General features: G+C 42.3%; 2 protein-coding genes across 4 annotated transcripts; one reads left to right on the top strand and one right to left on the bottom strand.

Moving 5' to 3' along the window:
- The first annotated feature begins 1,433 nt into the window (after window positions 1-1,433).
- Window positions 1,434-13,017, top strand: cstf2 (cleavage stimulation factor, 3' pre-RNA, subunit 2). 3 transcript variants are annotated; one of them, XM_075481703.1, is made up of 14 exons: window positions 1,434-1,567; window positions 1,807-1,885; window positions 2,106-2,275; window positions 2,376-2,512; window positions 3,736-3,855; window positions 3,997-4,119; window positions 5,694-5,805; window positions 8,221-8,280; window positions 10,682-10,781; window positions 11,316-11,515; window positions 11,874-11,998; window positions 12,293-12,367; window positions 12,552-12,698; window positions 12,778-13,017. In XM_075481703.1, exons 1-13 carry the CDS (start codon window positions 1,471-1,473, stop codon window positions 12,675-12,677), a joined length of 1,524 nt encoding a protein of 507 aa, XP_075337818.1. In that variant the 5' UTR covers window positions 1,434-1,470; the 3' UTR covers window positions 12,678-12,698; window positions 12,778-13,017. The 3 variants fall into 3 exon arrangements, with proteins under 3 accessions (XP_075337818.1, XP_075337817.1, XP_075337819.1); XM_075481702.1 differs by having other exon boundaries at window positions 12,552-13,017; XM_075481704.1 differs by lacking the exon at window positions 8,221-8,280 and having other exon boundaries at window positions 1,435-1,567; window positions 12,552-13,017.
- nox1 (NADPH oxidase 1) lies at window positions 13,015-24,405 on the bottom strand. Its single transcript, XM_075481701.1, has 13 exons — window positions 24,221-24,405; window positions 23,907-24,002; window positions 23,211-23,321; window positions 22,786-22,870; window positions 22,234-22,379; window positions 18,475-18,668; window positions 18,263-18,386; window positions 18,077-18,169; window positions 17,758-17,999; window positions 15,796-15,958; window positions 15,430-15,576; window positions 15,202-15,326; window positions 13,015-13,944 (listed from the first exon to the last, which is right to left on the bottom strand). The coding sequence occupies exons 1-13, from the start codon at window positions 24,263-24,265 to the stop codon at window positions 13,818-13,820; spliced, it is 1,698 nt and encodes a 565-aa protein (XP_075337816.1). The 5' UTR covers window positions 24,266-24,405; the 3' UTR covers window positions 13,015-13,817.
- Window positions 24,406-24,617: the final 212 nt, after the last annotated feature.

The following is a 24,617-nucleotide window of genomic DNA, read 5'->3' as shown; positions in this document are numbered from 1 at the left end:
TACGTTTTTAGTCACCCTCTACTTTTAAGATAAGGTTTGGGGCATTACTTACTGATAAAGCGTATAGTTGGGGCTGGCCCAGATAACCCTGAACCATCCCACTGCTGAGGCACTTCCCAAAATGCACTGGGGAACCTCCCCTCTGCTCTCCTCTCCCACTCTCTGTGCACTGCGATGCCATTTTTGCATCTTTGCCTCTCTCTGCAGTTTGAGCTTTTCCTCCTCCTGTACCTTCCTGCAGGTCATCTCTAGTACCACAGCGACATGTTTTTGATCTGCTGTTACGCACCTTCCCGGACTGCCTGGTGTCCACAGTGTGTTACGGTTTTCTGTCTCTCCCTTGCTGGCCCTTTTTTATCCTCCGGTCGAAACAGATGGCTGCCCTCCCTTAGTCTGATTCTGCCAGACATCCCTACCTGTGAAAAACTGAGTTTTTTCTCGCCTGCTGCCAAGCGCTTCTTCTACAGGAATCGCTGAGTTCTTTCTGTAAAGTGCCCTCTGATTGCTTTTTTTGCTGTGAATTAGCATTGTGTATGTTACATTTATTTGGCCTATTTTAATTCGTAGTTAAATGGTAATCTTAAGAATGAAACAGGATTCTAATGACGGGGACTAAGAAGACAACCTGTAGCTGGACGTTAAATATTTTTTTCTGTGGATCACACCTTAAGTAATGTTTAACATTTGATTTTAAATGATAGGGGTTTGTGATACCAGCTTTTTTTTTTTTTAAATTGATTACGATTTTGCTTATTTATTTACTTGTTTCTTTATTTATTTGTTGGTTTGTTTACACACAGAACATATCCTGTCCTTGATGCTTTACAACCACCCATGGGAGTAGGCGTGTGACAATTCAGGTCCACCAGCCACCCTAACTCGTGTTTAAAACTCCAGCAGGTTTTTCTGCAAGCGTGGGTAAATATTTGAACTTTAATGAATTAATCAACTCAATTTCTGTGAAGGTCAGGGGATCCACATGTGTTAACCTTTAACGAAAAACAGTCTCCTGATATTATCAACGGCACTTTTAAAGAACACGAGCTACATAAGAAACAGTTTTATATCAAACACGCTTGTTGGGACATACTCACCAAATCTTTTGTTGAAGACAAACTGGGTACCCGGGAGTCTGCTCGGTTGGTTTACTTTTAACTTAATTAACTCTTTGTGACCTGCCATATTTTGCGCTGTAAGGATCAGCGGAACGCAACGAGCGGCGTCACCTTAACAACAGCGCCACTTGTTTTCCGTCGGACTGCGCTGACCGTTATTCCGCTGCAGCCCTATTCAATTCAGCCCGCGTGTTGCTCATTACTAGTTAATTGTAAATTAAATAAAAAGCATGAAGTGAAATCTGTCAACAGGTTAGGAAAGGTCGCGTTGTTGGTGTTTGAATGGGGCCCCTTTCCACAAACGGATGTTGTCTTCCACTGATATCCTGGTGTCACATTCATTACTGTCCCCAAAATGGCGAACATAGCTACCGCCGCCTCGGTTGCTGCTGCAGCGGCTGCTGCCGCAAATAGAGACCCAGCCGTTGATCGGTCGCTACGATCAGTGTTTGGTAAGTCTGTTGTCACTACTTGCTAAAACGGGGGTTGTTTCATCCTTTGGGTCTATGATAAGTCGATAAACAGCTTGCAAGCATACATGTCCGGCTAGTGTTGCTGTTAGCTTGGCAACGAGGGAACAAAACTTAACGCTAACCTACCTGGAAAATGAGCAACGAACTCTTTATGAATATGTGGGTTTTTTTCTGTGTGTGTCATTGCGTTATTTGTGTATATCTAATAACTATTTCAGTGGGAAACATCCCGTATGAAGCCACAGAGGAACAACTGAAAGACATATTTTCTGAAGTAGGACTTGTTGTCAGCTTCAGGTAAGTGAAGGAGGGAACTGTTCAGTTTGGGGTTCGCCTGCAGTTGATTTTGTAGGACTTTCCCATCCCAAATGAGCACTTAAGCTTACATATCTTCTTATGTGTATACCTTTCATAATAAAATTACATGTTTCAATAGTGTTTTCCAGCATTTTTTTTTTTTTACTCAGCTCCCATCATGTGGACATTATCATGATCACATTGGACCCCTTGTTCTCAGGTTAGTGTATGACAGGGAGACGGGGAAGCCAAAGGGATATGGCTTCTGTGAATATCAAGACCAGGAGACGGCCCTTAGTGCCATGCGAAACTTGAACGGGAGAGAGTTCAGTGGTCGGGCTCTCAGAGTTGACAACGCAGCCAGTGAGAAGAATAAAGAAGAACTCAAAAGTAAGTATTTACTCTTAGCGTTTTCTCAATCTAAGGTACTGTTTTTTTTATTGACTGAGAGATGTTTCTGCAAAGTAACAGCCCTATTTGTCTCGGATAGGTTTGGGAACAGGAGCCCCCATTATCGAGTCTCCTTATGGAGATAACGTTCAGCCTGAGGAGGCCCCAGAGTCCATCAGCAGAGCCGTGGCCAGTCTGCCGCCTGAGCAGATGTTTGAGCTGATGAAACAGATGAAGGTAGGCTGCTTTATGTATGCGCTCCTCCTGGCTGGTTTTCTGGTCTTTTTCTGATAGATGGAAGTAGTGTTGGTATGATGTGCATTTGCAACAACAAGAACTATCCCAACTAATGTTAAATCGGCAGTCATTGTCCAATCCTCAGGGTTTTGAATCCACATCTGGATCACGTCAATCCATGGTATTTTATGAGCTTGCTTCAAACACTTCTGTAAATGCACCCACATTGTACATATATGTTGTAGATTTCCGTTTACACACTAAATGTTTATTGTACGGCTTTTGAAACATGAGCAAAAAAATACATGAATAACTGAAGATTTTCATGGCTGTAGTTCTCTCAGACAGCAGGCGGTGTGCTGCTGCTTTATCTTCTCGGGTATTATTGAAAACGCTGCCATTTTCTATGCATTATCACCTTTCGCCTACATTCAAGCACAGTTTTGGGTTGTCTACCTGCAGATCAGGAGAACTGTAGGTCTTTAGTAACCGGGGCACAGAAAGACCCCTCAAACACCCCCTGATTCGGTATTATCGCTCACTGCTCGTTTTTACCTGAATCGTCCAGCTTTTGCATCACATGTCTGTCACACCAAAGCAACCAGCCATCTGCTTCCTGTTTACTCTGGCATGCTCGCAGCAGGTGTATGCGAGCGATCCCATCATATCATTGTTCAGGTGTGTTAGTATCAGTGGATTTTATGTCAGAAAAATGTTTGGACAAGGCCTTCGTCTTTGGGAGCGATGGGGATGAATACTCCTTTCTGAATCGCCTCCAGTCTGTCGCTACATGCAGGTTCTCCTCATTCCCTTTCATTTGCAGATGCTGTGCTGAGCAGCCCGTCTGTCTCGGCTCTGCCAGAGACGCCTTATCTTTGCGCAGCTGACAGTCTGCTTCATTAAGCTTCAACAAGCACCACACTGCAGACATTTTCCACCCAGCTAGCGTGTTTGTTGCACCAAAAGTTATATATCAGAGGGACAGCTGTAAACGCTCGGCTGGACTGCGTTTGAGCTCTGGTCCCGATGCAGGTCTTTGTCTACTGTTTTGTGCTAATGATGCGGGTTTGGTTAGTTATGGACTTGTATCAGAAACATCATTGAGTGGCAAAAGTTGATGTGATCTGCTTTAGTTGATGAGGAAAACCTTTTGTTTTTGTTTGTTTTTTCTCTAATTTCTGACCGGCGTGAACGATTCTGATTTGTGAACAATTTCTCTCCAGCTGTGTGTTCAGAACAGTCCCCAGGAGGCGAGGAACATGCTGCTGCAGAACCCTCAGCTGGCCTACGCTCTGCTTCAGGCTCAGGTGGTCATGCGAATTGTTGACCCTGAGATAGCCTTGGTAAGATTGAAGAGATTGGTTAAATCTTAACATTAATCAGGAGCACGGTTCACTGGAATATTTATCATTAGATATGAATGAAACCCTGCGCTTCGGAGCCAAACCAGATGTTTATTTTTCCCCATTTTAATCGGTGGACAGAAAATGCTCCATCGTCAAACTCCAGTCCAGCCTCTGATTCCCAGCGGGCAGGGTGGAGGCGCGCCGCCCGTCAATCCTCCTCCAGCACAGGCTAACGTGCCGGTGTCTCAGCCACAGCCTGTGGTAAGTACAGCAGACCTTCATTCTCTAACAGGGATGCGCTGCTCAGACTTTCTTAATTCTCTTACCCGGGCTTCAGGGTTCAGCCTTAATGGATTACAGGTAGTGAGGGTAGAACAAAATGAAAAACGCCACACACAAACAACCGAATTGAATTAATCGGCTCAATTGTCAATAATTCCTAATCGGAGTCCCTATCATATCATATCATATCTCTATCTGATATCAGTATCTGGCTGCCTGATGGACGTGTTACATTTCTGCTTGACAAAATGATCCTGTTTGCCATGAAATTACAAAAAAAAAAAAGACCTGCTTCGATATGAATACTGATCAGTGTATGAGAGCGATGCTGCCATCTGTGGACCGACAGCGTGGTCCAGAGGGGGCTGAAGATCTAATGAACTAAAACCTACACTGCATGCTCCAGCTCCTCCGTTATAGAGCCCCTTAAGTGAATGAAGAAAAAGGGCAAATACTTAGATTGAATAATATGACTGCACCTGGGGAAAAAACAAAGGAGTCAAAGTTTAAAGGAAAACCAAGATAAAGTGCACTTTTGCACATGCAGCGCAGCCCTGAGGTTTTTCAGATGCTGCCTGTTGGGGCTGCGTGTCAGAATGCAAATCTCCACATCAGACAGACCAGACTCTGTCATGCCGAGTCTGGGAAAACCTCGAAATACGTTCACTTGTGAATAAAGCAGGTATTTCTCCTGTTCTGCTTGCCTGCATGAAGCTTTCTTTCTCCTTCAGTCGTCCTCGACATCCTGTTCACAAAAACATTTGTTTTCAAAGCTTACGTTTTGCATCATCTTCAGCTTCAAGTGTGTTTCTTCACCAGAAGTATTTCCAGTTGCGAAGGTTCTGCTAGCAGAACGGCTTCAATGCACCTTCACATTTATGCTGCAAGTGTGTGTGCAACTCTTCTGGAGGCATGGAGCACCATTTTTCCAAAAGATATGTATCGGACATATTATGTGCTGTTTTAATGGGGATGGAGAGAGTAGCCTAACATGGATATCAGGCGTCTAATTTGGTTGAGATCTGATAAATGTTAAGGCCAGGTCTTATTTAATTAATGTGATATTTTATATATATTTTTTTCATGCTCTTCAAACCATCCAGTGACCTCTAATGTCTAATTAATCAGAGCACTGTCTCAGTGGAACAGGTCAGTCTTATCAGAATACAAATCTTTTATGTCAGGATAACAACAACGGAGCAGATTTGCATTGATTTTCCATCAAAGGGGCAAATAGACCTGAACCGTGTCATTAGAACGCCCCCCACTGAAGATCAGATCCCCTCGCTGTAGGGCTGAAGGGGTTTATGTTTATCCTTCGATTTGTCTGTATCCGCTCTTTATACCTCACGTCTTCAGTCTTTACTGAAGTTAATTAGAGAACCACAGGGGCCACCCAGTCTGATTGACATAACATGTTCGTTTTGTCCATCAGGCCTGCTCGGCTTCTAGTACAGACGGAGAGAAGAGAACAGAAAGGAGAGAGACGGGTTTCGGTAAAGTTATTCGTGTTTAGTATTGTTATTTTAAGCTTCACTTTGTCTTCTGATCAGCCTGGAATGCATGTCAACGGCGCTCCCCAGCTGATGCAGCCCTCCAACATGGGTGTTGTGCCCGGACCGGTGCCTGTACCAGGATCTGTACAAGGACCAGTTGGACCTCCAGGTAGTCGCCACCGCTTTGTTTTGTTTTTTTCTATTAGACGTTTAGCTCAAAATGTAGCACAACGATTGGCCGATTATTGCACGTCTATATGCGAACTGTCTTGTTTTTGGTGCAGTACGTAAACTCATTTTTGATCTATTTCCAAAATTAATTTGGCCAAAAACTTCTGTTTTCTCCAGTGGATTCAAAGTATTCAGACCCCTCATTTTAAATGGATTAAACTGCCATTTGTGTAAATTAATCTAAACTCCTGAACACCTAACGTGCGCAGATATGCTTTTTGAAATGATTGCAAAGCTGCTGAAAATGTTCTGTTCAAATACGTTGTCGGGCTTTGTTGTCTTTGCTTGAAATCGTTTTATTGATTATTGCGACATGTCGGAAACTTGAAAAGTAACTGGACGTAGTTTATAAGACTCACCTCTGCCTGCAAGTCTGTGCTCAGACTTGTTGGATCCGAACCATAAATCCAGAGCGACCGTCGTGCTGAAGACGGTCTTAGAGGGCACGGTGGAAGACGGCGGCAGAATGAAAGTCTCAAATAGCACTTTGGGGAATTTTAGATGCGAGCAAATCTGGAAGCAGCTTACTTCCCTTAAGCTGTATTACCAGCGTAGCTTTGTCACTAATTCAAACAGCGTTACCACGGTAATCCACGCAGATAGGTTGGCTGTACCAGCGTGGACATCCAGGCAAGGTGTTACAAAGCACCACAGTGATGCAGGAGGGCTGTGAATGTGCAGGTAAAGTATGTTTTGAACCTCCAAAAAATCTCCTTAAAAATTGCTGGAAGCTGTTTTAATTACAGTTGTGTTAAAAATAAAAGAGAAAGAAAGAAAGAAAGTTCACCCCTCTTTCATTTCACATAAAGAAATCATCTTGTCCTGTCTGTGTCTTTTTAAAGTTAGGTAAATAAAACCTCAGATGAACAGCAGCGCATGACATATTACACCACGTCGATATTTATTTAACAAAAAATAAGCCTGTGTGAAAACATTGCTTTGATAGGAATTAAAAGCATAAGAAGTAACCAGATACCAGAATCCAATGCACTTCATTTATAGATCAGCAGGTGTGAGCAGCTTGATAAAAGCCGAGGTTTTGTTAGTTTGTGGCATTCCGGTGTGCGTTGACACAACGCCAAGGAGGAAAGACATCAGCAGTGAGATTGGTACTGCCCATTAGTCTGGGGAGAGTCTTAAGGTCCTTTCCAAACTACTGAATCCATCGTTCTACCGTGAGAAAGATTATTCACAAGTGGAAAATATTCAACAGCTGGCAATCCTCCCAGGAGTGGACAGTCCAGTAAGCTCACCCCAAGGTCAGACTGAGCAATGCTCAGAGAGACTGTAAAACAAACCCCCCAGAGCTACTCAGACGCTGCAGGCCTCAGTGAGCATGTTGAATGTTAAAGTTCATGACAGTACAATTAGGAAAAGAACTGAGCAAGTATGGCTTGTTTTTTGAAGGGTTGCAAGAGAAAGAATATTCTCTCTAACAAGAACATGGCCGCAAGACTTAAGTTTGCAAGACGAGACGTCTGGAACAATGTGCTTTGGACAGATGAGACCAAAATGGATGTGTTTGGTCTTATCGGCACAAACGCTGCACGCCCACTGTCAAGCACGGTGGTGGGCGGATGATGATTTGGGCTTGTTTTGCAGCTAAGGACCTGGACACCCTGCAGTCACCAAGAAGTCCTCTGTGTACCAAAATATCCAAATGTGAGGCCAGATAAAGCTTGGCTGAAACTGGGTCATGAAACAGGACAACGATCCCAAACACAGCAGCAAATCTTTTTTTATCTTTTATTTTTTTCCATGTCCTCATATGTAAAACTTTAGAATTGAAAGAGGGTGTACTTTCTTTTCCACATGAAGTAGGAAAGGAGTATAGAAAAAGACCAGATGGTCTGGAAATTTGACTCTGAAGCAGAACTTGTTTTGTTTTGCTCTTATCAGACTGGAGAGTATTTCCCTTTGTTCTGCTGGTTGCTTTAATGAAATCTGGCAAACTCGAAGCAGAAAATGAAAACTATACCATGGTAAAGTTTGCAAAAGGCAAAGGGGTTTGAGTACTTTCTGAACCCACTTTACATCTAAGTTTTGCACGTGTCATGGCTCTCTGGTATCACTAGATGTCACCAGAGCCATTAGTGGACGCTCTCCATGAGTAATGTTGTCAGTTTAACTGTTGAGGGTCTGTCGCAGCAACACGTTTTTAGTCTTCATATTCCACACAAAGTTTAGACCGTACGTTGCCTGTGTCTTACTATCCTCCACTGCTGAAATGTCACCCCTCCCTCAGCCCTGTGTGTCTTTGTGCGTGCATGCAATGATTTCATTAGCGCCCAAATGCTGCTTTGCTCTCTTGAGTCTTGTGTCTCCTGTTCTTCTCACTTTAATGCCGTCTCAGGAAACCTTCAGCATTCTCCCACAGGATCGGCTGGTCCAGCTGCTATCGAGCGGCCTCAAGGTATCACTGTACTCCCCGAGTTCACTTCTCCAGTCAGGAGTGGCACTCTCCGAATGTACTGCGCATCTTGGATTCGGTGTCAGTTTTCTAGTGTTTTTAGGCTGCATGTTTGAACCATTTACCATCACACATTCAGTCCGTAGAGTTGTTATGCAGCCTGTTTATGTGTAGATCGTAACGTCAGAGCAACATCACAGCCTCAGCAGGTTTTTTTTTTTTTTAAGAATATTGCAGTGAGTAGAATTTTCATGCAGATTACAGTGTTTGAAATCATGAGATGGGACATCGGCTTCATCAGAGGATGCAAAGTGCCGTTTTTTTTTTTTTTTTTTTCAGTGTAAGGACTCATCTTGATATTCAGCTGAAATTAAAAAAAAAGATAATCCTCCAGTAACTGCTTTGATTTGAGGATTAGTTTGCAGAGTGTGATGTGTGCGCTGTGTTACGTGGACTGCAGGAGATCCTCTGCTCGGCTCTCGCTGGTGTCTTGGATGTTGAGGCCACATGTTCTGTTTTTAGCCGCGGTGCTGTTGCCATGGCTCTGTTGGAAAATTTGGGTCAGCGAGTCTGGGGAGTGTTGGTTCTCCCTCTTAATCGTGTGCGTGCCCGCAGACTTTGTGGTTTCTACACCGGACAAAATCAAACCAGGCCTTTTGTTTCGGCACCGAGACGAGATATCGTTCTGAAAATGTGACATTTGCGCGTTGCAGAGTTTCACACGACTCCCACTTCTTTTCGGATCGAGTAGAACAAGCAGGAAGGCGTTGTTGCTGGGATGTCGAAAGGTCTTGATTCACCCCTCGTTTCTTTATGTTTTGCTTCCAAGGAGCCAGACTTTGCTTTAATCGTTTAATGTGATCTTGGGCAGTAGTTTCCCAGGCTTTCTGAAGGTTTATTTAAAAAGGTTTTTCTATGGACATTCGCTGCTTTTCTTGTTCGTTAAGCCACTTAAGGCTGATTTATGAATTATTCAAACATAAGAAAGGCGCCTAACTCCTCCAGCGGTGAACCAGCGTTGTCTGCACAAAACAGACACTTCATTTGATCCTGTTTCATCTATGAAGAAGGCCAACGGTAACACGAGAATTTAATGGCATTTTTGCACCAACGAGCTGATTCCTAGATCAGCCAGCTATCCACAGAAAACACGGCGTTCTGTGAGAGCTTCTCGGCATGGCGGGAAGCGTGTCCTTCAAAATCTGAGTAAACCAGACAAGTGGCAGGCCAAAAGATTATTGAAGCAGGCGACATCCAAAGAAGAGCTTTGAAATGTCCTTCAAGAAACCTGGAGAACTTTTCCTGAAGAGTTCTTAAAGAAATGAAAGCTTGTCTAAGAGGGTTCAGACTGTTGTAGAATAAATGTGCTCAGACTAAATATTGACTTTCAAACTTGTTAGACTTGTTTTTTTTTTTTTTTTTTTTTTAAAAAAGCAAGCCGGTTTCTTACCTTTTTTTTTTTTTTTTTTTAATACATCAAGAAATGAAGGGTGGCTCAGGAGATTTGACAATCACGTCTGGCGTGCTCATGTTTGTATTCGTCAGCATAAGTTGTTAAAAACGCATCGAAATTCTTTGTTTATTTCCACAATGGTGTTAGGCCGACAGCGACCCAGGGTTCTTAATCCCCTCAGTTTCCTCTCAAGGCTTCTTTTAGCAGTGGTGTAACCGAACCAATGACTAACATCACCTGACCAGAAGAAGCTTCTTTTATAATTTTTTTTCTTTTTTTTTTTTTTTTTTTTTTTCATTCATTCATTGAATACTTTCCGTCGTTCTGCAAACACGGTAAATTACCCACATTTGCACACAATGAATCATAGTTGAAGAGAAACCAACTATTAATTTGCTCCATTTCCTCTCAAAGAAACGCAAAGGCCTGACTTTTCCATTGTGATCGTGTCACTCTAGATTGTTGTTCTATCTGCTGTAAGATATTCACTTAACGTAAGTGAACACTAAGACGCCCGTCGCTCTTTATCTTCTCTCTGCCTCCTGTCCGCCATGCTCTCATGACCACATAACTTCAGAGTTACAAGACACAAGTAGGAGAATCCCCTTGAGTCTGGTTTCTGTGTGTGTTTGTTTGAGCGTGTTTGTCTTGTACATGCAGGCTTTTGTGATGTATGATTGATGTCAACAATGTTCCCCTTCATTTAGCTTTTTTTTTTTTTTTTGGTGTCCACACCCTGATGTCTCCCTGTGTGTTGTGACGAGTTTAAGAAGTTGGTCTCTGTTGGTCTGAGATATTAATCTTGAGCAAACACTCACCTTCTTTTAAAGGTGTGTGTCAGCCTGGAATTTCAGCTTATTCAGAGTTTCCACCTATTCTGAACAGATTAGTCATGGCATGTTTTCTGACCTGTGAGAGTGTTCTGATTGAACGTGTGCTTCCTCCTCGCAGGACCAGGTGGTATCCCCCCCAGAGGGCTGCTGGGAGATGGTCCCAACGACCCCAGAGGAGGCACTCTGCTGTCTGTCACCGGAGAGGTCATAGACCCCAAGTAAGACGTTCACCTGCTTCACTATTTACGGAGCAGGTGAGGCTTGAAGGAGTGCCCCTTTGAGCTAATCCTCAAGATCTCAGTCCCTGGATGAAGTGGTGAAACCAGTGTGATTTAACACTACAGACGCCAGATATCCAAGGGAGGCAGAGCTTCTGTCAGAGACGTAGGGCAGCTAGTGCATCTGTTTATGTGGCAAACGAGACTGAACTGTAATTGCAGTCTGGTTTCATGCTGCTCAAGTAGGTTCTTGCATAACAGAAGGACACAGTAAAGGAGACGACAGCAGGCTGGCTGTGGCTGCTCCATTACTCCCATGAATACAAAGAATTATAGGCTGTTTTTGTTCTCAACAAGTATTAAAAAGCCACCCTGTTTGGCCTGTTGAACACTTTTAATGTGTGGCAGCAGTCAGAAAAGCTTTTTCCTGCCACGTTACATAAGTCCTGAATGACGGACTCTGTCATGAAAACTGCCATTTTCATGCCACAACCCTCAAAACCTGTATTTGGTTCTGTGTGTGTTTGGATTTAGCCGGGCCTACATGGCTGCTCCGCCTCCTCACCAAGCCGCACCTGTACACATGCCACAGATGGGAAGTGGACCCCCTCCAGATATGAGAGGGCCTCCGATGGACATGAGGGGCCCACCGATGGGTGAACCACGGAACATGATGGTTGACCCAAGAGGGCCCCCAATGATGGAGCCACGGGGGCCGCCGATGGAAACTAGAGGTAGCTGTTCCAATAAAGATCAACAGTTGTATATATAACACGGGTTCGGTCCAAAGTGCGAGGTACCAAGTAAAGATGGTAAAGATGAGGCTGTTTTTATTCAGACATTTAGTAAGATGGATGGATTTGAAAATGTGTCATTTCAAACCAACCATACAGCCAAAATGAGGATGCCGAATATGATATAACGCTGAAATAAAAACAGTCATCCTGTACCCGTGTAACAGCCGTACGTCGAGCTGTGCAGTTCATGCAGATATTTCCATGAAGGATGTCCTTAAAGGAGGAATAAAGGGAATGAAAACACTCCTCTGATGAATTCAGTCTACAGTGAGGTGTGATTTGTTTCCTCCTTCAGGCCGTGACCCGAGGGCGATGGATGCTCGCGGGCCAGTGGCTGGCCAGAGGGTTCCTATGGCAGCAGCAATGCAAGGTCCCGTCCCACACAGCATGGGTCCTAACGCTCCTCCACCTGCAAGACCGGTAACATCTGCTTCTCATGTCTTCATACCAGCTGTTTGGTTGTATTCTTTTTTTCTTTTTTTTTTTAAATCCTATTCATTGATGTTTTTATTTGATTTTTATTAATTTATTTATTTTTTGTCTACTGACCATTTTAGTCTTTTACATTATGTTGATGACACACAATTCATTGTCAGTTGTATTCTATTTGGAGAGAAGGTGCACACGGTATTATTGTAGTAAAAGGTCTAAAACCTGTGCACACTGCTCAGGTGGTTCATTCCTGATGGTGTGACGGTGTCTTTTGTCTTTTAGGGTCCTGGTGTTGCCCCGTCAGGAGGAGGCTTCAGTCCAGGGCAGAGTCAGGTGTCCACACAGGATCAGGAGAAGGTGGGTTTTTGCTTCATTTGCCCAGAGAGAAGGAATTTACTGACTGTATGAGCTCTTATCAGCTGAGAACCGCAGCTGGTGAAGTTTTAACGCAGTCTCTCTGATTCTACCCGTCTACAAATATTACCAAGACGAACCCAAACGTTCACCTCCCCCAGATGACATTGTTTCTGTCACTCTTCAGGCTGCCCTGATCATGCAGGTCCTGCAGCTGACCCCAGAACAGATCGCCATGTTGCCCCCGGAGCAGCGACAGAGCATCCTCATACTCAAAGAGCAGATTCAGAAGACCGCCAGCGGTGCACCGTGATGAAATACTGAGAAGGCAGAGGTGTGGTTTCTATTCAGTTCTCCTCCCGCCATTGTTCTGTTATCTCTGTTGTGTTTCTCATGCCTTTCCATTATGTCAGGACGTGCAGGCTGCCCCTCCCCGATCCACCTGCTTGAAGGCGACTCATGTTAACTCTGAAATATTGTAGTTTTGTTTTTGTTTTGTATGAAAGCGGGTACAAAATAAAGCAGAATTTTTAAAGGATGATGCTGGTGAATGCTGATCACAAACACTCGCGCCCAAATGTTTTGAGGTCTCATCTTTTTCATGTTGTAGCTCTGGAAACTGTTTTGTCAATAAAAACAAAAGCATACTCTTATCGCTTTCGATATTTTTTTTATTTGGTTCAACAGTTGTTCAGGCTCATGAACAATAAACAGTCTGTGGAGGTATGATAACCACACGTTACACTTTGGCTACATTCATTTTTATAAGGAAATACTGGAGAAAATGACGGGTAATAAGGAAAGAAATGTTACGTCACCCATTGTCTGCTTCCAATAAACCTGTAAAAGATCTCCCTTGTTTCCTGTAACACATCCATGTGTATTTAAACCTTTTACATTTTTTAAATCACAGGAAAAAATAAAGGAAAATATAGGAAAAGATGCAATAGAAGTAAAACCACAACTGGCAGAAAAATGAATTCAGTAGTTACAACTGATTTGTCAGGTTCAATCAGACCCCTCTGTTGAAGTGCATCCAGTTGCATACTACAGGAAAAAGAAATGCTAGTGCTCAAACGATGTTCCACATCATATTTAATATACTTTGTGTTTAGGTAACAGTTAAACTACAAGGCCTTCAACAGCCTAAAATAATACTATCAATGTGTAATCTCGATGACTTACTGTAAGCCATAAAACTTACGGGAATGTGGGGACAAAAAGCCAAACCCTGAGCTGTACCGATAAAGATATCACTTTTCTTTATCGGAGAAGGTGCAGTGTAAACTAAAGTGTAAAACACACCCGTCCTGTCACACAGGTTGTCACACAGGTTTACAGTCAATCATCTCCAGATAACCTGCAAAGAAAACTGCACAGTAATTGTTGTCCTTCAATAAAAACAACATCCAATGCTGCTTTCCAGATTTTTTTTTTTTTTTCCCCTTTTGGCTCAGAAGTTCTCCTTGTTGAAGTAAAATTTGGTCTTGCGAGGATCCACGTCCGAGTACTTGGCACATTTCTTCGCCAAAACATTGGCAAGAGCTACAGGGCCGCACAGGAAGGTTCCCACCACAGACCTGAAAACAGCCAGAACAAGTTGGATTTCAGAGGCTGCAGGTGGAAAGTGCTCCACTATATTCTTATAATCCCGATACCACGATGAACAACCATGCACGCTCGTATTCACTTTTAGGGTCAATTTAGAATCTCCGGTTAACTTGACGTGCGTTTTTGGACGCAGGTTGGTTAACATTGCAAACTATACACGGCTGATATTCAAACTGGGATCATTCTTGCTGGGTGGGCTAACAGTGCTAAGCACCACACCACCTTGCAGTCCCACCATAGTAACAATGTAAATTACCCAAATATGAACTTTTAAAAAAATGTATTCTTGAAATAGATTTTTCCTGATGATTTTTGGCATTTGAACTCAGGTTTTTTTAACAGCTCCAGGAGGGGGGAAGGGTTGGGAAAGTATGGCAAAATGCAAATAATAACGACATTTCAAACAGGTGATGCCAACAGGTGATTGAAATCACTATTTGGTACAAAACCAGCACGAAAGGAAGGTCTTTATGCAATGAAGCTGGGCCAAGAAATATTAGAAGAGGTTCCTATATTTCTTTGCATTACTACACCATTCAATCAATCTGGAGGAAATTCAGTGTGTAAAAGGTAAGGGCACAGGCCTAAGATGGATACCGGTGATCCATCAGACAGCTCTGCATCGAGAACCCTCATTCATCAACAGCTGCTAAAACCTGCTATAACCGTATGGGGTTGTATCAGTGCTCTTGGCAAAGCTCGTTTCCGCACCCGTGATAGTAGCGTTAATACAGAAAATTATGTGGACATTTTAGAGCAACATATGGTGCCTTCAACACCAACAAAATGATCCAAATACCCTCTTCTTCTGCACACGTTACAAAAGGGCATGGCTGCAGAAGAAGAGAGTACAGATACTGGACTGGCCTGCCTAAAGTTCCGACCCAACAGAGAATTTTGAAAGGGAAAAAATGCAATAAATGGGACAATATAACACATGATCATAATTTGGTATCCTCAACGCCAAAACATCTGACGTGTTTTAGGAATAAATGGCTTTAAAGAAACTTTGCGAAGTGGTAACAGCTTTACTGTGCCTATTTGTTTATAAGAATTAATGTTTTCTTTTATATAGATGTTCCAGGGTCCCAATTTATTTATTTTTCTTATTTCAGGTTTTACTTCTCGAGGTATTCCAGTCACGCGTCTGTATTCATGTGTTTAAACAGAGAACTAAAGATGCTTTTTTTTTTTTTTTTTTTTTTTAAAGAAAATTTTCATCTTACTTGGGGTTCTCTTTGCGGACTTGCTCGAACTCCTTGTCCCAGTTGGGTCGGCCGTAATGAGTTTTCTGCTTGAGTCCTGTGACCACATCTGTGTCCTTGTCATAATTAGTGTTCACGTAACGAGCCTGTGACAACATGGGCAGGAATAAGAGAGAAAACACATCTGAGATGAAGAAGAAACAACCTTGCTATTTATCTGGATTTTGGGAGACTGATTATCACTCATACATGGCTTTCATCCCATCCGGTCAGAAAGAGTTTGTAGGTGAGGAAATCCCCCATGCCTCTCTCCTCCATCTCTTTCTCCTGCATCTGTAGGAGGTCGGCAAACCACTCAAAGGCGTGTGTTTCCCGGCAAAGCCAATAGAAGTAGATCTGAAACCAGGAAGCAGGCGTTTTGAACAATGATCCTCTCACTAAAGAGCTGGTTTCGCTGCTGATGACACTCCCTCTTACATGGGCGTATTGTTAAAACACACAACAGTATTTATTTAAAAAAAAGGTCCCTTGATATCAATCAAGAGCTGCATTTTCCAGTGTGATGAAACATCTACAGGTTTAAATGTCACCAGCTGTGGATGTGAGAAGCCTCACCTTTCTGGTGTGCAGCTTGGGGTCGGAGTCTTTGAACTTGTACCAAATGGACTTGAGGATGGAGGCGAAGGGAGTGACGCCGATGCCAGCACCAACCAGCATGCTGACGTCATAGTCGAACACGTCCTCGCTGGCTGTACCAAAAGGTCCGTCCACACCCATTCTGGAGACGGACAAGAATTGAGATCAGCTGTCAAGACGAGTAAACCCTAAAATTTTCTACTACTGTTTTTTTTTTTTTTTTTCATAAATGTGGTGAATGTTTAAAACCATGTCATGCCAACACCAGTGTTTTACATGTGGTAGCAGCTGATTGAGCTTTCTAAGGCCAAGTTATGTCAAAACAAGACCCCAAACCCTGACGATTTAAAGAGGAGACGTCGAGGATATAGGGAAGGACAAAAATTAAGAGCAAGGAGGAGGAAGTGGGAAATAAAATGGCCAAGTTTGCAGCACAAATATTGAGAACGAGGTATAACGTGTTTCACCAGAACATGGCTGCAAAGGCATATTCCAGACTCAAATGCCTCTCAAATGGCTTTCAGACTATACAGGAAGACCGAGACTGCAGACAGAGCAATAACAATAAAGGAGGAGGGACTGCAGTGCTTGTTACTTCGAAGGAGCGTCTCGGAACCCAGACATTATTGACAGATGATTATGACTTTCAGTCTGTGTTGTCGACAGGGAGTGTTCACTTTTGTCATTTTGGCAGGTGTATGTGCGTTGCCCATGTCATTTCTTTTACATTATACCTGCTTTGGGGCATGTTTTCACAAAGTTAAGCTTTCCTTGTCACTGCTACACCGATCAAAAGAAGCTCTAAATGAAACCAAGCACAACAGTAAAATTCAATCTTTAGTCTCTTAACTTGTCATGAGGCTCCCACATGACATTTTGTACTGCTAAACATTACTAAGGGAGCTTCTTATAATCCAAATTTTGTTATGGGTTTCTTGGGTGTCATCTGTTTGTGACTACATTAAAATCCGATATATATCAGGTCGGTTATTAGTCGTGATCTTTTCTATATGAAGACAGGAGCAAAGAAATAATCTTTACATACTCTTTTAAGGGCTTATACACGTTTTCATTACTTCGTCTTTCATAGCGAATTTAGATGTGACATCATGTTTCTGACATCAAATAAACATGGAGTTGAACTATATGTTCATTCCTTTTAACGGACAGATCACAGCCATTTAAGTAAAGGTTAATGCACTCACAAAGTAAGGCTGTATTTCATGCAAATCTGAAGTCCCACAGCAACTGAGGAAAAATATTCAGTTCATTTTTGTTACTTGTTACTTCGTATGCAACATGGATGCCGCAAACCACATAACCCCTTTAAAAGTCTGAGCTACGTCTCTTTTTTTATGAAAACACACACATCACAGACACGCAATACTCAATAGCTGCGCTGAAACTTTCAAACACATTAAGCAAGTCAATCCTCTGCTTTTGGTACAACAATAACGAGAAAAAATTTTAAGTCGTCAGAAAAAAAAAATTAACCAGCTGTCTCAGATTTGTAGAAGAGAACTGCTGCTTAAAATCATATTTATCCTCAAATGTTCAATAGCTGCAACACTGATTTTGATCCAAGTTATAATATTTTTACGTGCGTTTCTGTACAGAATGAGAAAAAGAAAATATATGCAGGGACCTGAGCATGATTGATTTTTTTTCTTTTAAACTTGGATTTCTTTGTTTTATTTGATGCTTGAAGGACTTTTAAAAAAGAATTTAAATTTTTATTTATTTATTTTATTTAAATCAGGAGGAACAGTTTTCATGAAGCCGAAAGCAATTGTATTGGTATCGCAGCTTTGCATCGTGCTAAACAGATAATAACTTAGAAGCTCCAAACGACCTCAAACACGTTCCTTGCATGCATGATAAATACTTACACTAAATGTTGACTGAAAAAGCTTAAATTTAATTCAAAATCAAAGTACTCACTTGGGTCCCTGCGCTCCCTCCGGTAGCTTCTGCATGATATCAATTAGTTTGTCCGTCCAGTCCCCGGCGGAGCGAATGTGGACACTTAAAAAGTCCTCCTCGGGTGCACAGGTCATGGTGAACGGATGCCACTCTAGCTGTGAGATGGCTGGACAGTTGAGGAAGACGTACTGACCCACCTCCATTTTAAATCCATTCTTCACCAGCTGCAGTTCCAGCACTTTGGACGGATGCATTACAATCTGAGAACCGAAACGCTCACTGTAAGATTAAATAAATAACAGCTGCAGGCAGCAGAGGGTTCATGAATCCAACGTACCTTCCTGTACTGGACTCTCTGCATGTATCGAATAAAACGCACCAGACGCTCACAGAGATAAATAACCATTGGACCGATCACGTACATCCAGGTCTGAAAGAGGCAACGAGAAATGTGATTTAACATTTCACTCATTGTGTGAGAAGTTGCAGCAATTAATAAAACTGATGTAGGAAAAGGGTGAACCTGTGGGAATCCTCCTGCAAACTGAGGGATGGGGCACTCAGGAATCTTTCCCCAATCAGCAATACGGTCTTTACAAAGGGTGCAGTTATGCGCATTTATGTTTGACTGACTCCTCACAATCCGCCTGCAGATAAAAATCACATTCAGTCCTGTTTGCAAAAACAATGGAGAGCGATCCATAAAAGAAAGGAAAACAGAGAGCTATCCCCTACCCGGCACCATGAAAGACGAGGCCGGCGAAGAAGATGATGAAGAGGTGATGGGTGTACCAGAACACTTCAAAGTAGCTGCGTCTGATGACCTCCATGGAGGAGGTGATGATGAGGATGAGTGCCAGAGTGATGATGACCCCTGTGATGCCAGCGATGGTGGTGAAAACAATGTAGGTTGGAATCTGCTGTGGATCCTGAGGCAGAGCAGAAGAAAAGCTAGACCACACTGCACTATCGTGACATCTATTTTAAATATTGCATCAAACTTTTGAACGCTCAAAGTCTTCAAAGAAAAACGATGAAGATCCCCATGATTTTCTAACTTTTCTTCATGTTTTCATCAAAGTTTCTCCAATACTTTTGATAAAGTGCTAAATCGAATGATATTCATCACCCTAACTCAGGGGCGTTTAAAATCTGCTGGTAAAGTGGCAGATTGCAGCTCAGTAAATAGTCTCATCTCAGCCTCCTCTCTTAAGCACGTAGGAGCTGAAAAGTGAAGTGGAGGAAAGTGGAGCGACGGCCCAACGATGTGAGTTCTGAATAGTGTTCTTAGCTGTCCGACAGCTGTTATATTTTGTGGTGTGTGCTTTATTGATAAATTGAGCCATTCAACACAGGACTCGTGACGACACTATCAGACAACGCCAGAAAGAAGACAGGCAAAGTAGCATTTTACGACGGACTAATTGTAAAATAAGTTTTTTCAGCTTATATCATTTCTATGAGGTGTCCAGAACAACATACTAAAAGTCCTAAGAAATCCTAGTTGGGGAAATATGTTATATTCTCATGAATCTGAGATGTATGCCAATACGGCCAGGCAACAATACACCTCAATGGGGCTATTTTTCCCCTTACTCCTATCAAAATGAAACTTTACACAATGAAAGTACCCATGAACAGTAAAAATTTTTGTATTACAAGTTTCTTTGAAAATAAATTGTAATATGCAAATGAGCTATACACTAATCGAATATGCCCAAAATACATCCAAATAGGCCTAATTTTTTCTTTTACTCCTACCACAATAAAAGTTCACACAATGAAAGTGTACATGAAAAGTAAAACATTTTGTATTAGAAGTTTCTTTGAAAATGAATTTGAATATGCACATGAGCTCCACCCTTATACTAATTTGCACAGGCAGAAACACCATTCATGTATGACAAATACATTGGCCCAATCTTCATCCAATCGTCCTACTGCCAATGGGTGATGGCAATGCTGCTCTTAGACTGGCCTCTAACCTGAAAACTGCCTGGCTTGGTAGTACCTGCCAGGGGTATAACCCCCGCCGGTATAGTCTTCAGTGTCACGGAGGCACACAAGCCTCCCCACCACAACAAGGTAGCAACAACAGGGGAGGGTTTTTAATTTAATAAAAAAAATTTTTTTGTTTTTTCTCGATTTTTTTATTTACTTAATTTTTATTAGTTTTTTTCTTATTCATCTGATAAATCAGGCAACTGTGAGTTTGTGCAGCTAGTACCACGACATTCTCCGCAAATGGCAGTGCAAGGGAGTCCATGTGTTCTGCATGTGCATTTCTTTGTGCTGCAGTCTTTCCTGCAACTGCAGCGGACTACATCGAGTATCTCTGGTGGTGCCGCAGGCTGATCTGTCATTATTGGCGTAAATCTCCCACTTTCCCCTTTCCACTCCATTATCTGGTAAAAGACCCGAAGACTGTGGAACTTTGCAGCTGTTGATGTTGGAGGGAGAGTTTGAGGTTCCACTCGAGACGAGTTCTGAGTGGCTTTCTCACAGAATCGCCTGTATCTCAGCATATCCAGTGATTCATCTTTTTCGCCCCCATTCAGTGATACCAGAACTTTCTCACCTGCTGCAATAATGATGCCTTTTCCCACATGTTCCTGTGACTGGCTGAACACCTTAGCTTGTTCAAGAAAGCTAGTGTCATTCTTGACTTTTTTCAGTGCCATTCCCTTTCCTATGCCAAAAAGACGAGATGTAGAATCACAGCCTAAAATGGCATGGATAAAGAGGAGATTGTCACACACCTTGGGACCAAGTAACTCCTTCATTTGCTTTATGCACCATATCCGTCTTGTTTTTGTTGCTTTCTTTGGTTCTGGTGCCAGAAACAGCTCCTGTGCATTCAGATCAGCATGATGCAACAAGAGTACTAACAAGTCTGTGTCATCACCTACTAAGACTGTGTCTTTTGTTCTGGCAGAGGCAATGGCAGTTTGAACAATGAGCACATCTGCGTCATGCTTTGCATGGTCTGTGATACACCCAGCCCTCTCAAGTTTTTCACTGAGATAAACCAAGAACCGTTGTTTGTTTTCCTTATTGTTAAGGAACTGGTCCTTTTTGGATTGGATGGTCATGTCACCAGAGAAGTGTACAGTTACACCAGGAGTAACACCTGTTCGGCGCAGTTGAGTGGCATCTTTTATTGTTGGTTCTTCTTTGTAGCCATCATGTTTTGTTCGCTTTGCTGTTGTTCGCTTTTCTGTTCTCTTCAAATGAGAAGTGTATGTGTGAAATAAAGTCAAATGAAATGTCTTCTTGTATTCTGTCCAGAATTCTATCCCCTCCCCCACCCTGCCCTCAAATGTTGCCATTTGTCAAAAGAGCGGGAAAGCTGAGTTCTCAGTGGGGTCCCACTCCCAAGTTGTATCATGTGCATACATGATACGGGCATATTCGATTAAGCCCCATACACACACGTCGCTGCTATTTACTCGCTACTCGCTCACTCGCTTGGGTGCTTTTGCTGACTTGGTGTGTAGAAGTTGGGTGGCCACTGTTTGGAGAACACTGGGGGAACGTCACCTGTCAATAATCTGTATTCTGCATTTTAATTGGCTACTCGCTTTTACTCGCGTCGCTCGAAGTTGAAATATGTTCATCTCGGAATCCGCCCACATCGCATCGCTTGTACTCTCCTCGCCTACTCGCCTCCTCGCCTCGCGTGAACACATAGACATTCTATTGACTTCACTCGCTGAGCGAGTAAATAGCAGCGACGTGTGTGTATGGGGCTTTAGTGTATAGCTCATTTGCATATTACAATTTATTTTCAAAGAAACTTGTAATACAAAAAATGTTACTGTTCATGGGTACTTTCATTGTGTAAAGTTTCATTTTAATAGGAGTAAGGGGAAAAAATAACCCCACTGGTGCTTGGCCCTACTGGCACACATCTCGGATTGATGAAAATTTAACATATTTCCTCAACTGGGATTTCTTAGGACTTTTAGTATGTTGTTCTGGACACCCCATAAAAATGATTTATGCTGAAAAAAATCTTTTACAATTAGTTCCATTTTTGGCTCAAAAATGAGTTACTTTGCCTGGACTAATAGTCTACTGGACAAGATGCTAAACCGAAGAAACAATAGATCACCATAAAATGGATGAATCTATACAACGAAGAGTTCCCAGAAACTACTAAATTAGATTCAGTGGTTATTTTTTTCCTATCATGAAGTGAGACCTGTAGTCTACTAGCTGTCCACGGTGAAGCTACAGATAAAGGATATTTAGTATCCGAGAAGAGATTTACCACTGAAGTATTTTCCTATCAGTTAGGTGTGAGGTCTGAGCTCTCAGGCTATCCACTGTACGCTCTCTCATACTGTGCTCCAAGGATGGTTAAGTGCTACAGATCTCAAAATAGGCACTCTGAGGAAGAGAGGGAGTCAGCTCAAGTCTCCTTTAAACTTTATCTGAAAGGTTTTTGGAAATGCCCTCTTTACATCACGATGCTTTCAGATGTTCACTCACGATGTCGGTTTTGCGGATGGGGTTCAGGTAGGTGGTTTCGTTTGTGTCCTCCAGGTTTGACAGAGCAGTGCTGAGGTCGTCATAATCACCCAGCCTGCTGTTGTTGTACCACTCCACGTTCAGCAAATGGGCGATCATGTGAACAGCTGTCAGAGGAAACAGAGGAGGCACGTTACTGCGGCTGCAGATCAACCAGCTTTTTTTCTGGGCGTGTGTTTGGCTTAGTTTTTGTGTGCACTTTACATTTAACCACCAAATTGTAACCACATGAGTGGACATTTGTGGTAGAAGTAAAGAAATTCCCTCCATACGTTTCTGATATATCATGTTCACAAGACAGGAACAGACAGACTCACAGAAAATGGGACATATCTGACTTCAGCTCAGCAAAGATAAGATGTTTAACAGACACAAATGTTTTCTGTAACTTCACTGATCATTCATTTTTTTTTTACCCTTAAACACAGAATCAGAGGTGAGGCTGAGCACCATTTAGTGAAAATCATTCAAATTGAAAATGAACTCAACAGGGAAATGCATGCTTAAATTCACCTGTCATCAGAGCAATCATGTACGCTACCAGCTTGTGAAAACTCAGATTTTTGTCCAGTTGTTTCCTCATTGTTCTGCTGCAACTCTGACAAGAGAAAGAAAGGAAAGGAAGTGGAGCATAAAAAACGAGAAAAAAAAGTTTTTAACCTGGATTTAAAAATGTCTACATTTGGTGAAAGTTTAATCTCCACTGGCAGTTTGTTCCACTTGTTTGCAGCATAACAGCTAAATGCTGCTTCTCCATGTTACAACTAATGAAAAGGAAAAGGGGCTTGGTGTGGACATAGATTCAATATAAACACAAGAAACTTGTGCTAAAGAAAATAAAAAAAATAAAATAAAATAAAAAAAAAGGACCAGACTCAGTGAATAATTCCCTACACTCCCTATTATATAGATCAGTGAGTTAACACATGTCGCCTTACCACGAAGGAGCCTCGGAGCAGAGACAGCAGGTTCCTGCAGATCGGGAGGAGGATCAGCAGGCAGTTAAAGTTCAGGACGGCAGCAGGAGCTCGTGCCCAGGCCAGACCCGACTTAGAGAAACAATTCACACAAATTCATACAAGGAAACTAGATCTACTGCTTTAGAATACTGCCCGATGTCTTTACTCTCTTTTACATTACAGTGAGGGAGAAAAATAACAAAAACTATGCATCATCTTTTATCCATTAACATTTTTTAACTGTGGTCTCTGGCAGAAGAAAATAAAAAACAATTTGGAGCTTGATGGATGTGGCATAACACATACACAAAAAGCCCCTTCAGATGAATAATTGTAGAATAATGATCAGCTCATCTTAACGTTTATATTTTTCTTTCTTTCCTTTTTTTTTTAATTTCAGAACTTATTTAACGGTTAACAGACATATCAATTAATTTGATTTAATATTGATCAAATAATATTCGGTTTGCTTGACCAGATGTTGGTGGGTCAGATTTAGCTCTCACCATCAGCTATAACAGTAGAATTATACCGAGAACTTTTGCACCCATCTCAACTATTTAAAGTCAAATGGTGTTGTTTGCTTCTAAAGTATGAGCTGCATTTTGAGAAGCATTTTTACATCACTTCCTATGCTACTCAATAAAAGTAATAAAGCCATCTTCTTTTACTCACCCCTAATAGATGACGCGTGTAGAAAAACTGATCCCCCAGGTCGTAGAAGAAGTAAAACCAGACGAAAAGGAAGATGTTGATGCCCATCCAGACCGTCTGTTAAAAACACAACCTGGGTCATGTTTGTATTTCAAAGTGATGGCAGATTTTTGCAGAAAAAAAAAAAATCACATCTCGAACTTGAACATCACATTCGTGTCAGAGATGTTCGCAGATGCGCGCGGAAGCTGTGCATAAATTTACCCACTTTAGCACACATACATCCGCTCCAGGATTTGGAAAACCGAAATCCTAGAATGCGAATGAGAACTCACCATCATGACGGCCGTAAATCCATGGTTGATGATCCAGTTCCCCATGATGAGCGCTCTTACTGTAGCCTCTGCATCTCCAGCCTGTCTTCTCTTTTCGGTTTTATACCTCCCGCCCGGGCTCCTCCCTTCTCCTCCGCAGGTGTAAGTGTGATGAGACACAAGAAAACAAAAGGGGCAGTGGGTGAAATTGCGCTGTTCAGGAAGTTCAGAGGAGAGCTGATTGACCGCATTCCAGCCGGCTGGACAAACTCCACGGAGCGCAGGAATGAGGAAATACGCGCCCCACCGTCCAGGAAAGTTTATCCCGTAGCTCGGTGACGCGAGAGGACTTTTAGAAAACAAGTGTGGCTAGAGTGTGTGTCATGTTTTATTGCAGTAAAAAAAAAAAAAAAAAAAA

This window comes from Odontesthes bonariensis, chromosome 13 (genome assembly GCF_027942865.1).
Source record: "Odontesthes bonariensis isolate fOdoBon6 chromosome 13, fOdoBon6.hap1, whole genome shotgun sequence".
In the NCBI taxonomy this organism is placed as follows: Eukaryota; Metazoa; Chordata; class Actinopteri; order Atheriniformes; family Atherinopsidae; genus Odontesthes; species Odontesthes bonariensis.
Note: the sequence above shows the minus strand (reverse complement) of the source record. Positions and strands in the feature narration are given on the sequence as shown.

Excerpts from the sequence above, each read along its gene's own strand:
- cstf2 (XM_075481703.1), top strand. The coding sequence starts at position 1,471 with ATGGCGAACATAGCTACCGCCGCCTCGGTTGCTGCTGCAGCGGCTGCT. Across the intron at positions 5,806-8,220 it reads AGGACCAGTTGGACCTCCAG|GAAACCTTCAGCATTCTCCC; the intron begins GTAGTCGCCACC and ends ATGCCGTCTCAG. Across the intron at positions 11,999-12,292 it reads CTCCTCCACCTGCAAGACCG|GGTCCTGGTGTTGCCCCGTC; the intron begins GTAACATCTGCT and ends TTTGTCTTTTAG.
- nox1 (XM_075481701.1), bottom strand. The coding sequence starts at position 24,265 with ATGGGGAACTGGATCATCAACCATGGATTTACGGCCGTCATGATG. Across the intron at positions 22,380-22,785 it reads CATGATTGCTCTGATGACAG|CTGTTCACATGATCGCCCAT; the intron begins GTGAATTTAAGC and ends TTCCTCTGACAG. Across the intron at positions 13,945-15,201 it reads GTCCGCAAAGAGAACCCCAA|GTCTGTGGTGGGAACCTTCC; the intron begins GTAAGATGAAAA and ends GGCTGTTTTCAG.